General features: G+C 43.6%; 2 protein-coding genes across 6 annotated transcripts in view; one reads left to right on the top strand and one right to left on the bottom strand.

Moving 5' to 3' along the window:
• ddx49 (DEAD (Asp-Glu-Ala-Asp) box polypeptide 49) overlaps window positions 1-14244 on the top strand; it is a 27631-nt gene extending 13387 nt beyond the window's left edge. The window contains exons 6-14 of one of the 2 annotated variants that reach the window (XM_060846493.1): window positions 3422-3562; window positions 3748-3823; window positions 4504-4580; window positions 4671-4768; window positions 4869-4943; window positions 5098-5186; window positions 5664-5735; window positions 10844-11001; window positions 13077-14244. In XM_060846493.1, the coding sequence (XP_060702476.1) occupies window positions 3422-3562; window positions 3748-3823; window positions 4504-4580; window positions 4671-4768; window positions 4869-4943; window positions 5098-5186; window positions 5664-5735; window positions 10844-11001; window positions 13077-13110 (820 nt within the window). In that variant the 3' untranslated portion in view covers window positions 13111-14244. Of the gene's footprint in view, window positions 1-3421; window positions 3563-3747; window positions 3824-4503; window positions 4581-4670; window positions 4769-4868; window positions 4944-5097; window positions 5187-5663; window positions 5736-10843; window positions 11185-13076 lie in introns of those variants that run through there. The other variant, XM_060846494.1, reaches the window with a different exon arrangement.
• The window catches only part of upf1 (UPF1 RNA helicase and ATPase), a 75152-nt gene continuing 72266 nt past the window's right edge, over window positions 12765-15650 (bottom strand). For all 4 annotated transcript variants that reach the window (XM_060846489.1, XM_060846490.1, XM_060846491.1 and 1 more), the window contains exon 24: window positions 12765-15650. The gene's annotated coding sequence lies outside the window, so the exon portion shown is untranslated.

Below are 15650 nucleotides of genomic sequence, written 5' to 3'. Positions count from 1 at the left end.
AAACAGGTTGCTGTTAAGAAGGCGGATGAGCTGAACATTTTGAAAATCATGAAGGTCGTTAAGTCCCCTGGGATATCCCCTTGGTGTCTACAGGAAGCTAGGGAAGAGATTGCTGCACTTTTGGTGATGATCTTTGGATCCTCAGTGTCCACTGGAGTAGTACCAGCTGATTGAAGCCTGACGAATGTTATTCCCTTGTTCAAGAAAGGGAATTGGGATAATCCTGGGAATTACAGACCAGTCGGTCTTAGGTCAGTGGGGGCAACGTATTGGAGAAGATTCTGAAAGACCAGATTTATGATTACTTGGAAAACCATAGCTTGAGTAGAGATCGTCAGCATGGCTTTGAGAGGGGCAAGTCATGCCTCACAAACCCTATTGAATTCTTTGAGGATGTAACAAAACATGTAGATGGTAGAGCAGTGGATGTGATGTATATGGATTTTAGCAAGGCATTTGATAAGGTTCCCCATGGTAGGCTCATTCAGAAAACCAGGAGGTATGGGATACAGGGAAACCTGGCTGTCTGGATACAGAATTGGCTGGCCCATAGCAGACAGAGGGTGGTAGTAGATGGAAAGTAGTCAGCCTGGAGCTCAGTTACCAATGGTGTTTTGCAGGGATCTGGACTGGGACCTCTGCTCTTTGTGATTTTTATAAATGACTTGGATGAGGAAGTGGAAGGGTGGGTTAGAAGGTTTGTTGATGACATGAAGTTTGGTGGAGTTGTGGATAAAATGGAGGGTTGTTGTAGGCTGCAGCGGGACATTGACAGGATCCGGAGCTGGGCTGAGAAGTGGCAGATGGAGTTCAACCTGGAAAAGTCTGAAGTGATTCATTTTGAAAGGTTGAATTTGAATGCAGAATACAGGGTTAAAGGCAGGGTTCTTGGCATTGTGGAGGAACAGAGAGATCTTGGGGTACACATCCATAGATCCGTCAAAGTTGATAGGGTTGTTAAGAAGGCATATGGTGTGTTGATTAGCAGGGGGATTGGGTTTAAGAGCTGCAAGGTTATGCTGCAGCACTACAGAGCCCTGGTTAGACCACACTTGATATATTGTATTCAGTTCTGGTCACCTCATTACAGGAAGGATGTGGAAGCTTCAGAGAGGGTCCAGAGGAGATTTACCTGCCTGGACTGGAGCGTGTGTCTTATGAAGAAAGGTTGAGGGAGCTAGGGCTTTTCTCAAAGGAGTGAAGAAGGATGAGAGGTGTACAGGATAATGAGAGGCATTGATAGAGTGGATAGTCAGAGACTTTTTCCCAGGGTGGAAATGGCTATCACGAGGGGGCATAATTTTAAGGTGATTGGAGGAAGGTTTAGGGGAGATGTCAGAGGTCGGTTCTTTACACAGAGAGTGGTGGGTGTGTGGAATGCACTGTCAGTGGTGATGGTAGAATCTGATAATTACGAGCATTTATGCGACTCTTGGATAGGTACATGGATGATAGTAAAATGAAGGGTACGTAGGTAAGTTTGATCCTAAATTAGATTAGGATAAAAGGTCAGCACAACATCGAGGGCCGAAGGGCCTGTACTGTTCTATATTTCTATGAAAAGCCAGGGATCTATAGACTGGCAAAGCTGACATTGGCGGTGGGCAAGTTGTTGGAGGGAATCCTGAGGATCAGGATGTACATGGATTTGGAAAAGCAAGGATTGATTAGGAATAGTCAACATGCTTTGTGCGTGGGAAATCATGTCTCACAAACTTGTTTGAGATTTCTGAAAAGTAACAAAGAGGATTAATGAGGGCAGAATGGTGGACATGATCTGTATGGACTTCAGTAAGGTGTTCCAAAAGGTTCCTCATGGTAGACTGGTTAACAAGGTTAGATCACGTGGAATACAGTGAGAACTAACCATTTGGGTACAGCACTGGCTCGAAGGTGAAAGACAGAAGGTGGTGGTGGAGATGGGAGGACAGTGACCAGCAGTGTGCCACAAGGATGGGTGCTGCCTTTTGTTATTTATATGAATGATTTGGATTTGAACATGGGAGGTATGGTTAGTAAGTTTGCAGATGGCATCAAAATTGGAGACTTACTGGATAGCGAAGGTTACCTCAGATTACAACAGGATCTTGATCAGATGGGCCAGTGGGTCAAGGAGTTACAAATGGAGTTTGAGAAATGTTTGTGATGCCTTTTGGAAAGACAAATCAGGACAGGATTTATATACATAGTGAGACGGTCCTAGGGAATGTTGCTGAACAAAGAGACTTTGGAATGCAAGTTCATACTCCCTTGAAAGTAGAGTTGCAGGTAGACAGGAAAATGAAGAAGGCATTTGGTATGCTTTCCTTTACCGGTCAGTTCATTGAGTTTGGCAATTGGGAGATCATGTTTTGGCTGTACGTGACATTGATTAGGCTCTCTCTGCTATAGGATGGATGTTGTGAAACTTGAAAAGGTTCAGAAAATATTCACAAGGATGTTGTCAGATATGGAGGGTTTGAGCTGTAGGGAGAGGCTGAATAGGCAGGGGCTGCTTTCCCTGGAGCGTCGGAGACTGAGGGGTGACCTTACCGAGGTTTATAAAATCATGGGGGCATGGATAGGGTGAATAGCCAAGGTATTTTCTCTGGGGTGGGGGAGACCAGAACTAGAGAGCATAGTTTCCAGGTGAGAGGGGAAAGATATAAAAGGGACCTAAAGTGCAGCTTTTTCACACAGAGGGTGTTGTGTGTATGGAATGAGCTGCCAGAGGAAGTGGAGAAGGCTGTTACAATCACAACATTTAAAAGGCATCAGGATGGGTATATGAATAGGAAGGGTTCGGGGGGATATGGGCCCATGTGCTGGAAGATGGGACCAGATTTATTTAGGATATCTGATCAGCATTTACGAGTTGGGGTCACAGTCTAAGAATGAGGGGATAACCATTCATGACTGAGATAAGGAAGAATTTCCTCACTTAGAGTTGTGGAATTCTCTCCCACAGGAAGCTGTTGGGGCCAGTTCCTCAGATATTCAGGAGGGAGCTGGACATGGTCTTGCGGTTAAAGGCTTGAAGGGGTATGAGGAGTGAGTGGGAATAGGATACTGAGATTGAATGATGAGCCATGATGGCACTGAATGATGCTGCAGGCTCAAAGGGCTCAATGGCCTATTCCTGCACCCATTTTCTATGTTTACACTGACCCCATCAAATGCTCCCAGGACAGGGATAGCATAGGATTCGGAACAGCATAAAGTTCCCTGTTTATTGTCCTCTGAGACAGGAACATTGTGGGTAATGACACATGTGGAACTTGCGTGGTGTTTTTGGTACGCCCAGTTTAATCACTAGTCTGAGAATTGTGAGATTTGATGATGATGAGTTTCCCATAATATTGTTAATCTTAATAATAAAGGGTGCAATATTGCTGTGGGAGGTGTGGCTGTATAGAGTTTGAATTGATCTGTCTGTGTGTAGAGTTCGCACGGTGACGGAGTTGGATCAACGTTATCTCCTTGTTCCCGAACGGGTGAAAGAAGCTTTCCTCGTTCAGATTATCCAGAAGTTTCAGGATGAACATGAGGATTGGTCCATTATCATTTTCACAAGCACATGCAAGTGAGTTCCCTTTATGATGTATGTGGGAATGCTGAATAAACTGTGTTGAACATTCGAGCATATTCACATGTCCATCTGTATGTATGATTGTGCATCACGATAGGAGGATGAGTGGAACACACTGAATCGATGACTCACCACATCCCTGCAGTGGGTTTGGGTCTCATTTTCACTTCTCTTTGCAGAATGTGTCAGATTTTGAACATGATGTTGCGGAGGTTCAACTTTCCCTGTGGAGCCCTACACTCAATGATGAAGCAGGTGAGTGTTGATCCAACAGAGTCTGGAATAACATCAACATTGGTCCACTCTTCTTGGATATTCTTAACAATGTTGAAATGGAATCTAAAATCAGTGACCTGGTCTTAATGAGTCATTATTAAAGAATTAAATTCATTTTACAGATGACTAAATCCAAAACACCAGAATAGATACAGCCCAAGGTTAGAGTGAGCTTTATTCTTATATCCAACCCTGTGCTGTCCCTGTCCTGGGAGTTTTTGATGAGGGAAATGTAGAAGTAACTTTTCAGTTTACGAGTACTCTCTATCTAATCCCATGCTGTCCCTGTCCTGGGAGAGTTTGCTGGGGACAGTGTAAAGGGAGCTTTCACTTTCAGTTTTATTATAATTCAAAGAGTGGGAGAAGCTTTGCTTTGTATCTAACCCCATGCTGTACATGTCCCAGGAGTGTTTGATCGGGATGGTGTCAAGGGAGCTTTATTTTCTGTTTCCTTTCAGTTTTAAAAGAGCAGAGAAAGGTTTACTCTTACTTTAAAAATAGTGCATGCTTTACTTTCAACAACTTCATGGGGTTAGATACAGAGTAAAGCTCTATCTACACTGCCCCCATCAAACACTCCTGGGTCTGAGACATAGCCTTGGGATGGGTGTATGAGCTTACTCTGCGCTGTACTGATTGACTGTTTTCTGTCTCTACAGAAGCAGCGGTTTTCCACACTTGCGAAGTTCAAGTCGAGCATTTTCAAGATCCTTGTGGCCACAGATGTCGCTTCTCGGTAATGAAGGAACAGCCTAATGCTGAATTGACTTCTTGACATCCCATTTCCTCCAGTGACTAATGTCTAACTTGGACCTTTTCTCCACAGTGGTCTCGATATTCCTACAGTCCATGTTGTCATCAATCACAACACACCTGGACTGCCGAAAATCTACATCCACCGTGTAGGCCGCACAGCCCGAGCAGGTGATCAGACATTCGCTTTCTCTCTGACCTCTCCTTTCCTCACCCTCCTCCTCCTCCAAGTCAGTGATGATGAAATGGTTTAAATGATTCTGTTCTATAGGTCGCCATGGCATCTCTATCACTCTGGTTACTCAGTACGACATTTACTTGGTTCATGCAATTGAGCAGGAAACAAGTGAGTATTATTTGGCCTGGGGTGTGGTCTTCAGAGCAGTGCAATGGAATACAGCCAGTGGGATGTGTGCATGGGTGGGCTTGTCTCTGACCTAATTATCTGTGCAGTTTTCATCATTGATGCTTTTCTGCTTGATATGTCTAATTTATCTCAGAGATGAAACTGAAGGAGTTTTCAGTAGATGAGGAGAAGGTGCTGAAGATTCTCACCCATGTGAACGTGACTCGGCGAGAGTGTGAGATTGTAAGTAGCTTGTGTTTGGACAGAATCCTTGATGATGCTAAATCTGCTCCCCTTATCCTAAAACCATGTGCTCTCATTCTCCATGTGCTCTATACCTACTCTATCAACCTCATTTACCATCATTTATACTTCTATAAGATCTCCTCTCACACTTTTTTTAAACTTGTGAGTATGGGCTTACACTGCTCAATCGCTCCTCATCAAACACATCCCTCAGCTCTGGAATCGATCTAGTGAACTGTCTCCAATACAACTACATCCCCCCTCAAGGAAGGGGACCAGAATTCTACACAGTACTCCAGCTGCAGTCTCACTAATGCCTTGTACAGCTGCAGAAATACTTCCCTACTTTCATTCTCTATTCCTTTAGCAATAAATGAAATATTCTGTTTCACTTCCCTCTTATGTGCATATTAGTTTCTCAAATGTAATCAGATAGTAATTGTGGCATCACTGATAATGACTGTTTAATCCCAGGAACTTGAGTCAACTGACTTTGATGAAAAGAAGGAAATCAACAAAAGGAAGCAGATGATTTTAGAAGGAAAGGTACATTTTAGTTTTCTCTAATCTGTCAACCACTCAGACTATTTCTGAGCAACTATTCCGTATCGTGATTGGGAGATAGAGTAAAATTGTGTTTATTTAAAAAAAAATAGCATAGGATCTGAGAATTGCTGGCAAGTCCAGCATGTTTTGTTTTATTTGTTCTTTCACAGGATGTGGGTATCACTGGTGAGCCCACCTTTTAACTAGAAGGCAATAGTGATTGGTTGAAGAAGCCTTGGTGGGTTGCTGTAGATGATATGCTATCACTGGTGCCTGAGGTACGTCAAGTGGGCTGCTTGAATGTTGAAGCTGCACCCATCCAGGCAAGGATTCCATCATTTTCCTGCCTTGCACAGTGGACAGGGTTGGGGGGAGTCAGCCGGTGAGCTACTCACCACACAACGCTGTCCTCCTGTAATTTCAGTTTTTATATGGCTCGTCCAGTTCAGTTTTTGGTCAGTGGGGGTGTCAGCAATAGCAGTGCTATTGAGTGTCAGATCAAGATGGTCATTATGTGGAATGAATATTACTTGCCAGGTCTTGACGAATTTGGACACTGCTTTATTAAGAGTACCTGGGATTTCGACGCTGTGGCCATTTCAGACACACAGCAAGTTTTGAGAAGATTTGTAGCTCAGGTTGAGGTTCTAGATGTAGGTTTGCTTGCTGAGCTGGAAGGTTCATTGCCAGACGTTTCATCACCATACTAGGTAACATCTTCAGTGGGCCTCTGGGTGAAGCACTGTTGATAATTCCTGATTTCTATTTATATGTTTGGGTTACTTTGGGTTAGTGATGTCATTTCCTGAAGTGACATCATTTCTGTTCTTTTACTCGGAGGAAGTGTGTTTTTGATTAGACCCCATCTACTATCCCCTGAGAAAAAGTGCAGGAAATGACACCGCTGAGATAACGCTTGAGGACTCATGCACTGAGGGAGTTTGGGTTGAGGTTAGAAACAAGAAAAGAGGTCATTCAGGGAGTTTTCTGTAGGCCTTTGAATTGTTTCAGGGATGTAGAGGTAAGGACAGCAAAGGTAATTCTCGATATGAACGAGTGTAACAGGGTAGTTGTTACAGGGACTTTAACTTTCCCCAATATTGACTGGGAATGTATAGTTCAAATGGGTCAATTTTTATTCAATGTGTGCAGGAGGGTTTTCTGACACAGTATGTAGACAGGTCACCAAAGGGTGAAGTCATATTGGATTTGGTGCTGGGGATTGAACCAGCCAGGTGTTAGATTTGGAGGTAGGGGAGCACTTTAGCGATATTGATCATAATTTGGTTATGTTTAAATAGCAATGGGCAGGGATAGGTAGATATTGCAGGGAAAGGCAATTATGATGCAATTAGGCAAGACTTAGGATGCATAGGATGGGGAAGGACACTGCAGGGGATGGACACTCTTGATATGTGGAGTTTATTCAAGGAACAGCTACTGCAGGTCCTTGATAAAAGTATCTACTTGTCAGGCAGGGAGGTAGTTGTCCAGAGAGGGAGCCATGGTTTACTAAAGAAATTGACGCTCTTGTAAAGAGGAAGAAGGCAGCTTATGTGAGGATGAGGTGTGAAAGCTCAGTTAGGGGGCTTGAGAGTTATAAGTTAGCCAGAAAGATCTAAAGAGAGGGCTAAGAAGAGCCAGGAGGGGACATGAGAAGTTGTTGGCAGATAGAATCAAGGAAAACTTTATAGGTATAACAGGAATAAAAGGACCTGGGTTCAATTCCCGCCTCAGGCGACTGACTGTGTGGAGTTTGCCCGTTCTCCCCGTGTCTGCGTGGGTTTCCTCCCACAGTCCAAAGATGTGCGGGTCAGGTGAATTGGCCATGCTAAATTGCCTGTAGTGTTAGGTAAGGGGTATATGTAGGGGTATGGGTGGGTTGCGCTTCGGCGGGTCGGTGTGGACTTGTTGGGCCGAAGGGCCTGTTTCCACACTGTAAGTCTAATCTAAAAAAAAAAGAACGACTAGAGTAAGATTAGGGCTAATTAAAGACAGTAAGTGGGAAGTTGTGTTTGAAATCTGAGGACATAGGAAAAGTACTTTGCTCTCTTGTTGTGGTCCTGTTCGCTGAGCTGGGAGCTTTTGTTGCAAACGTTTCATCCCCTGTCTAGGTGACGTCTTCCCTCAGTGCTTGGGAACCTCCTGTGAAGCGCTTCTGTGATGTTTCCTCCGGCATTTATAGTGGCTTGTCTCTGCCGCTTCCGGTTGTCAGTTGCTGTCCGCTGCAGTGGCCGGTATATCGGGTCCAGGTCGATGTGTCTGTTGATCGAATCTGTGGATGAGTGCCATGCCTCTAGGAATTCTCTGGCTGTTCTCTGTTTGGCTTGCGCTATAATAGTAGTGTTGTCCCAGTTGAATTCATGTTGTCTGTCATCTGTGTGTGGGGCTACTGTGTCATCTATAGACAAGCCACTATAAATGCCGGAGGAAACATCACAGAAGCGCTTCACAGGAGGCTCCCAAGCTCTGAGGGAGGATGTCACCTAGAAAGGGGACGAAACGTTTGCAACAAAAACTCCCAGCTCGGCGAACAGAACCACAACTACGAGCACCCGAGCTACAAATTTTCTCCCAAACTTTGAATACTTTGCCCTTTTCCAACATGAATACTGACAATGTTAGTGAGAATACAGAGATTCAGGCAACTAGATTAGATAGGATTGCGGTTGACAAAGAGGAGGTTTTAGCAATTTTGGAAGATCTGAAAATAGATAAGAACCCTAGGCCGGATGGGATTTGTACTCGGATTCTCTGGGAAGCCAGGAAGGAGATTGCAGAGCCTTTGGCTTTGATCTTTGTCATCACTAGAAGACTGGAGGATAGCAAATGTTCCCTTGTTTAAGGGGAGTCAGGATGATCCTGGTAAATATAGGCCAGCGAGCCTTACTTCGGTTGTGGGTAAGGTGTTGGAAAAGGTTATAAGAGATTATTTTCCAGATGATTATAAATCCCAATTTGGTTGTGAAGGGTAGGTCTTGCCTAACTAACCTGATTGAATTCTTCAAGAAGGTGACGAAACAGTAGATGTTCCTGCAGGGTTCAGTGTTGGGGCCCCAGCTGTTCACTATAAATAATCTGGTTGAAGAAACTGGGGGTATTCTGGTGAAGTTTGCCAATGATACGAAGTTAGGTGGACAGGCAGGTAGTTCTGAGGAGGTGGGAAGGCTATAGAAAGATTTAGAGAGTTTAGAAGAATGGTCCAAGAAATGGCTGATGAAATTCAATGTGAGCAAATGTGAGGTCTTGCACTTTGACTATTATAGGCATGGACTATTTTATAAACGGTGAGAAAATTCATAAAGCCAAAGTACAAAGTGATCTGGGAGTGCTGGTCTAGGATTCTCTAAAGGTTGACTTGCAGGTTGTCATTTATTTCAAGAGGGTTGGAATGTAAAAGCAATGAGGTGCTACTAAGCTCTTAAAAATGGGTTAGGCCTTATTTAGAATACTGGGTCCGGTTTTGAGCCCCACACCTCAGGAAGGACATGCTGGCACTGGAGCATGTCCAGTGGAGATTCATATGGATGATCCCTGGAATGGAAGGCCTAACATACGAAGAACAGCCGAGCATCCTGGGATTGTGTTTGTTAGAGTTCAGAAGGTTGATGGGAGATCTAATAGAAACTTACAAAATAATGCATGGCTTAGAAAATGTGGATGCTGGGACAGCCTTAGAATTAGAGGGGGTCAATTTAGAATGGAAAGGAGACATTTCAGCCAGAGAGTGATGGGCCTGTGGAATTCACTGCCACGGAGTGCAGTGGAGGCCGGGATGTTAAATGTCTTCAAGGCTGAGATTAAGAATTTATCAATCTCGCAAGGAATTAAGGGCAACAGGGAGTGTGCAGGTAAGTGGTGTTGAAATGCCCATCAGCCATGATTGAATGGCAGAGTGGACCCGATGGGCTAAATGGCCTTACTTCCACTCCTATTTCTTATGGTTCCATACAGTAGTCTATTGCACAGAGGCATGGGATTGTGGCTGATTTAGCGATTTGAATCAGAAATTGGCCAGCTGAAAGATGACAGAGGGTGTTGGTTGATGGGAAATGTTCATCCTTGAGGTCCGTTACCAGTGGTGCACTGCAAGGATCCGTGTTGAGGCCAATGTTGTTGATCATTTTTTATAAATGATCTGGATGTGGGCGTAGAAGGATGTGTTAGTAACTTTGCAGATGACACTAAGGTAGGCAGAGTTGTGGGTTACAGACAGGCATAGATAAGATGGCATATGGTGTGTTAGTAGGGGGATTGAGTTCTGGAGCCATGAGGTCATGCTCGGCTGTACAATTTATTGGTGCGGCCACTCCTGGAGTATTGCATGTAGTTCTGGTCACCGCATTAAAGGAAGGATGTGGAAGCTTTGGAAAGGGTTCAGAGGAGATTTACTTGGATGTTGTTTGGTATGGAAGGTCTTATAAGGAAAGGCTGAGGGAACTGAGGCTGTTTTTCATTGGAGAGAAGAAGGTTGAGAGGTGGCTTAAGCAAGACCTAACAGATAATCAGGGCAGAAAGCGAGAGCCTTTTTCTTTGGATGGTGAAGACTAACACGAGGGGACATAGATTTAACACAGATATCGGGGTAATTTCTTTACTCAAGTAGTAGAGGTGTGGGATGGCCTGCCTATAAAGACTCGTCAATGTTAAGGGCATTTAAATGGCCATTGGATATACATATGGGTAACAATGGTGTAGGTTAGATGGGCAGATTAATTTAACAGGTTGGGCACAACATCAAGGGCTGAGGGGCCTATGCTGTGCTGTAGCATTGTAAGGAGTGACTGCGAATGGAGCCAAACATTGTTTGCTGATGACTGCACTTCTGCATTTATGAAGATGGTTAGGTCCAGGACACTACGCTGAGGAACTGTCTTTCTTTGTTAGGTACGACTTGGCTAGCGTTCTCCCCATAAATTTTGCCAGGGCTCCTTGGTGAAATGCTGCCTTGAAGTCAGGAGTAATCACACTGGGCTTATTTGTATCAAGGCTGCATTGACAAATGGTCTTTGAGCAGGTGTCATTTGGTAACACAATAGCAGGGGTTATCAAGAGTGATCGAACTGGACATGGTGATGAGATTTATTTGGATTTTGTTCTGTTTCAAGGACCCTGATGTAGAGTTAAAGAGAAAAATGGAGCTGGAGAAAATAAAGGAAGGAAAGAGGAAGTTTCAGCAGAGAATACATGAGACTTTGGAGAGACGGGCAGCAACTCGACTCAAACACAAGCTGCTGAAGAAAAGAAAACAAGCAAAGAGAGCAGGGCAAGTTTTGGTTGGAGCTGGAATCTGACGCATGGACAAAATCTTCAATCTGTAACCAAATCTCAAACTGCCATTTGGTACCACTCTTACGTTTTCAACGGACTATTTTCTAACATTTGAAATTTGTTTGCTGCAGTGGGGAGCTGAACAATGTAGTGTTAATAATATTCACTGTGTGTAAAATATTCTTTATCTGGCTCCTCATTGCATGCAATATGCTACAACCTACTCAGCCAACTTAGCTCTCCAAATGACATTTCTAACAATAGGTAGGGAAATGGAAGTAGCTGTAGGCCAACTGATGAGTTTCAGAAGTCAGCCATTTGCTTGTTTGGATTCATCAGCTGTATGATAGTATTTAGGGTCTTCACTTCCTGATGGCAATAGTTTATTTACAAGAAAGGGCATGAAACTATTGTCTTCCATTTATGATAGTAAGTTGAGTAGTTAATTTACCCACTGTCCTATTCAAATTTCCAGTGGTGCCTTTTCATGAAAGTATTGACTTACTAAATTGAACAATACCTGAATGAACAGTGATTGTATTAAAGCATTCACCAGGGTGTTGCCAGTGCTGGAATAATTCAGCTTTGAACACAGACTGTACATGCTCAGGTTGGTTACCTTCAAACAAGAAAAAAGTTGAAGGGAGGATCTGATAGAGACGTACAAAGTTTGAAGGACTTACACTGGGCCAACAGTAAGAAATTTAATACCCACAAACAGAGCCATTTCAGGACACTTAAGTAAGCCACTACACACTGTTGCAACCCAGAACTACAAGAAGCCGAGGACAAACACCTATAACATTCAGGAACAATGGATACCCGATAAATGCAGTCCACTAATTGCTGCACAACAGACTTAAACAGGAAGATGCAACGTTCCTGCAGACTCTAGTTACCCTACCATACAAAGATGTTTCAGAAATGACCACCAGACTCCTCCAGCTCCAACCACCACACTAAAACAGCTACTGATGAACTTAAAGGACTCTGGACCCACAGCCAGTAGAACAAAAATACAAAATACCACGCAAGGGACTGCAACAGACACTACACTGGCAGGAAACTAAACACCATGATACATGAACTATCACCTGTATCCATACAAAGACAAAGAGGTACATTGTTTGGCCTGCTCTAGGATGCATGCAAAGACACATGCAGTGTGGAGTGTGGTGCTGAAAAAGACTGCAGCTCAGGCAGCATCTAAGGAGCAAAGAGAATAGTCAGATTCTCAACTGATCTGCAATCCTCACTTTCTCCTCAAGACATGGCCTCTAGGAATTCTTGCGTATGTCTTAAGGAGAAAGCGAGGACTGCAGATCAGTTGAGAATCTGACTATTCTCTTTGCTTCTTAGATGCTGCCTGAGCTGCTGTGCTTTTCCACTGCCACATTTGTAGTCCTCACGTTCTCCTAAAAGACAAGTTCTCTCTAAACACTTTGTAAATGGTAGGGTTGGGACTGGAGAAACTCCACTGATGCTGCGAAAGCTGCTATTTCTTCAGATCTCCAACATCCGAGTACATTTATTGTAATTTTTGTGTTCCTATTCTCACTTCAGGCTGGTCAATTGGACAATATAAAAAGGACATTTTGTATATTTTAAATATCAAGTGTAACATTACCCAGTAGAGAAACTAAAACAGACAGAAGCAAGCATTCAACTGGAATAATCAGCTCTGGAACACAGACTGGTGGAGATTAAAGATAGAGCACATTGAGACATAACACAAGAATTTAAAACTGACCCCAAGGGTTATGCAGAGCTAATTTTATTAATGGTTCATGTTACAGACAAATTGGTTTAAAATAAAACAATTTAGACAGATTGGGAAAAATACATTTCCACATAACAGATGCAGAACCAGCACCAGGATAGTCATGGATTTAAAAATCAGAATTTCCTCTTCCTGCTACACAAAGTAAAACAAAGCACAAAGCGTAAGTCAACCAGTGGTGGTGGTGTGGTGGTGGTGGGGTGAGGGGGGGGGGGGGGGGGGGGAGCGTGTGTGTGTGTGGAAGGCGGGGGTGAATGAAGGTGATCTCCAATGGATTATATCTTTTACAGAGGGCTCACAGCCGGAAAGGATGAACTACCATAAACAAATGCAACTATGAACTTCTAACAATTCTGCCAGAAAGCCAAAACAAAAAAAAACAAAATTTCATAAAAGGAGAAGCCCCTTCAGCCTGATCCCGTGCCCGAAAACATCTCGACCACTTGACAGGAGGGCCTACAGAGTTCACACCTGCCCCAAGTCCACAACAGCTGCCTGTCAGACCGCCGGCCACCAGTAGGATTGGCATTTGCTGAATAAAGAGACTATTGCATGGAGGAAGCACAGTTGCTCAAAGGCATACATTATATGTACAGCCATGAAAGAGACAACAGGCTAACCCAGTGTTCCTCAGCAACACAGCCCAAATCTTTAAATCAATCCGATTGTTACTGTAGAATTAATGAATGGGATTGACATTAGCAAAGAGAGATTGGGCAGTGAAAGAGTGAAGCTGTAAGTGGAACAAGCATGTTCCCTGTGCAGCCTTTGTACCTTCAAGCAAAACAGACTCTATTTAAGATGTTTTAAACGTGAGTCAATAGTTGAAAGTCAGGTCCTGCAGTGACATTCACCTTGCACACAAATACTGTGCCTTTTGTTTTGGTTGAATTTCTGGACAGATGCAAGGATTTTCCAATATTCTGTAATGGGCAACACATTGAGTTGGCTGCCAGGTCTTTTAGAGAAGCTGTGGTTTGTATTGCAGCTAGTTGGATTTGCCGTACTCTACCTGGTAGTCAGAACTTTCTCACTTCAATTCATGTGGAAAGACAGACTTCATAAACCAGAGAAGATAAGATTCTCTCTGTACAACAGAAACTGCAATACATAGTATTACAGACAAAGTCCTTCTGCATTCATTCTAGATTAAAACCCCAGCTTTTATGATTTGATGTTCAAGACCGTAGCCCTGAACTTTAACATGAATGCAGGAGACAATTGTCCAAGCTTACTGTTTGCTTCTCGGTGATGGCAAGTTCTTTAAAAAACAGCTTAGGTTTTCTAAAACAAAAAGTTTTAGTTAGGTTAGGATATGGGCTGGGGCCAAACAGAAACCCTGCCAGTGTCCACACAATACTAGTCTTTGCACTGACATAACTACATGTACAAACTGTTCTAAAATGTACTTGTTTTAAAGTAATAAATGCAAATGACAAATTAAATGGAACAAATTAAGATTCATACTTAAAAAGTTTCACTCTGATTTCTGGTTACCCCATTACCAAGTGATTCCTTACGATGTTTAGACAAGAATTTAACAGTTGCCCAGACAATTCATGTATTCTTGCTTCCCTTAGTTTGATCCGAGCAGCATGCTGAGCCCAAAGCCAGCCCGTCACTGCACTGTAAAAACATTTTGTAACCCTCCCGTCACTGGATGCTTCACTAAAGCTCTCAACGTCAATGTAAACACTGCTTGCCCAAAGACAGAATGCTGTAGTCACTCGCCTGCCTTACTGGATTCATTGTGGGCTGAGGTGATTCTAAAGCAGAGACCAGCTCCTCTGCTGCAATCCCTTTGCTGATCTCATCACTCTCTGAAAGCTAGATGCTAAAACAAACTATTTGAAAGCAGATCATCTCAAAACAGAATACAAGGGGGAAAACCATCCACAATCAGCTGATTACGCTGGGTTTAAAAACCTCTTCCTTGGACTAACCAATGATCTGACTGATTGTTCTTGCCTGAGGACCAGTGGCCAACATCAGCTTATCCCGTAGTTCTGTGCATTTCTAATAAATTTAAAACTTGCAAAAAGAAAACTGAGCAGAATTCTCCCACAGTCCAGTGCTGGGATCTGACAGACAGTCCACAGTTAACCCTTCACGAACCCCAACTTGGAACACGCATTAAAACCAGTTACTGCAGAAGATTTGAGAAAGCAACATGAAACAATAGCACTGGGCAGAAAGCCTGAATCTTGAGATCAACTCACGACTTTGAAGTGAATGAAGGGGTGGAGGCACAAGGCAGCTCTGTGTCAACTGGGTTTTGCCAGAAATTAATCTTTGCTTCTCGACGGTCTAACTGCTGAAATTTACAGTGTAATCGCTAATTGTAGCGTCCAGAGCACAACTGAGAGATAACATTCCCTTTTATTCCCAAAACCAAGAAGGTCTCCCACGTTCTCCAGGAAACGGGTGGTCCGGATGTAGCAGGTAACTGTTAGTTTAGCACGAGCCCCTCCTCTCTCCCTTGTTTGATGAGCTGGGAGCAGGGTCTCAGCAGCTTGTGGTTTCTTTCCAAGGGCGAGTTGCGTGGTAACAGCAATAGAGTTTAGTAGATGTGTGAGACCAGGCCTGGCCTGGCTGACAAGGCGCACAAGTGCCCTCTATTTCTTCGTTCCTCCAGTCAATCTCCTCGTCTCAATCTGCTAGCAGTGGTCTTTCTCTCTCCTCCTCCTTTCTTCTTTTTCTCTTCTCTTCCTCCCGTTTGGTTGGTTTCTCTCTCTCCTGTTGCTCTCTCACAGTTGATGCCTCGGTAGTCGCAGTGGAAACAGGTATCCATTTTTGTTTTTATTCCCCAGATTGAATTACTGTTGAACTAAGCTTGGCTCAAGCCTAGCTCTCCTCTCCTTAAC

This window comes from Hemiscyllium ocellatum, chromosome 28 (genome assembly GCF_020745735.1).
Source record: "Hemiscyllium ocellatum isolate sHemOce1 chromosome 28, sHemOce1.pat.X.cur, whole genome shotgun sequence".
NCBI classification, from domain to species: Eukaryota; Metazoa; Chordata; class Chondrichthyes; order Orectolobiformes; family Hemiscylliidae; genus Hemiscyllium; species Hemiscyllium ocellatum.
The sequence above is the reverse complement of the archived record's forward strand: the minus strand, read 5'-3'. Positions and strand labels throughout refer to the sequence as shown.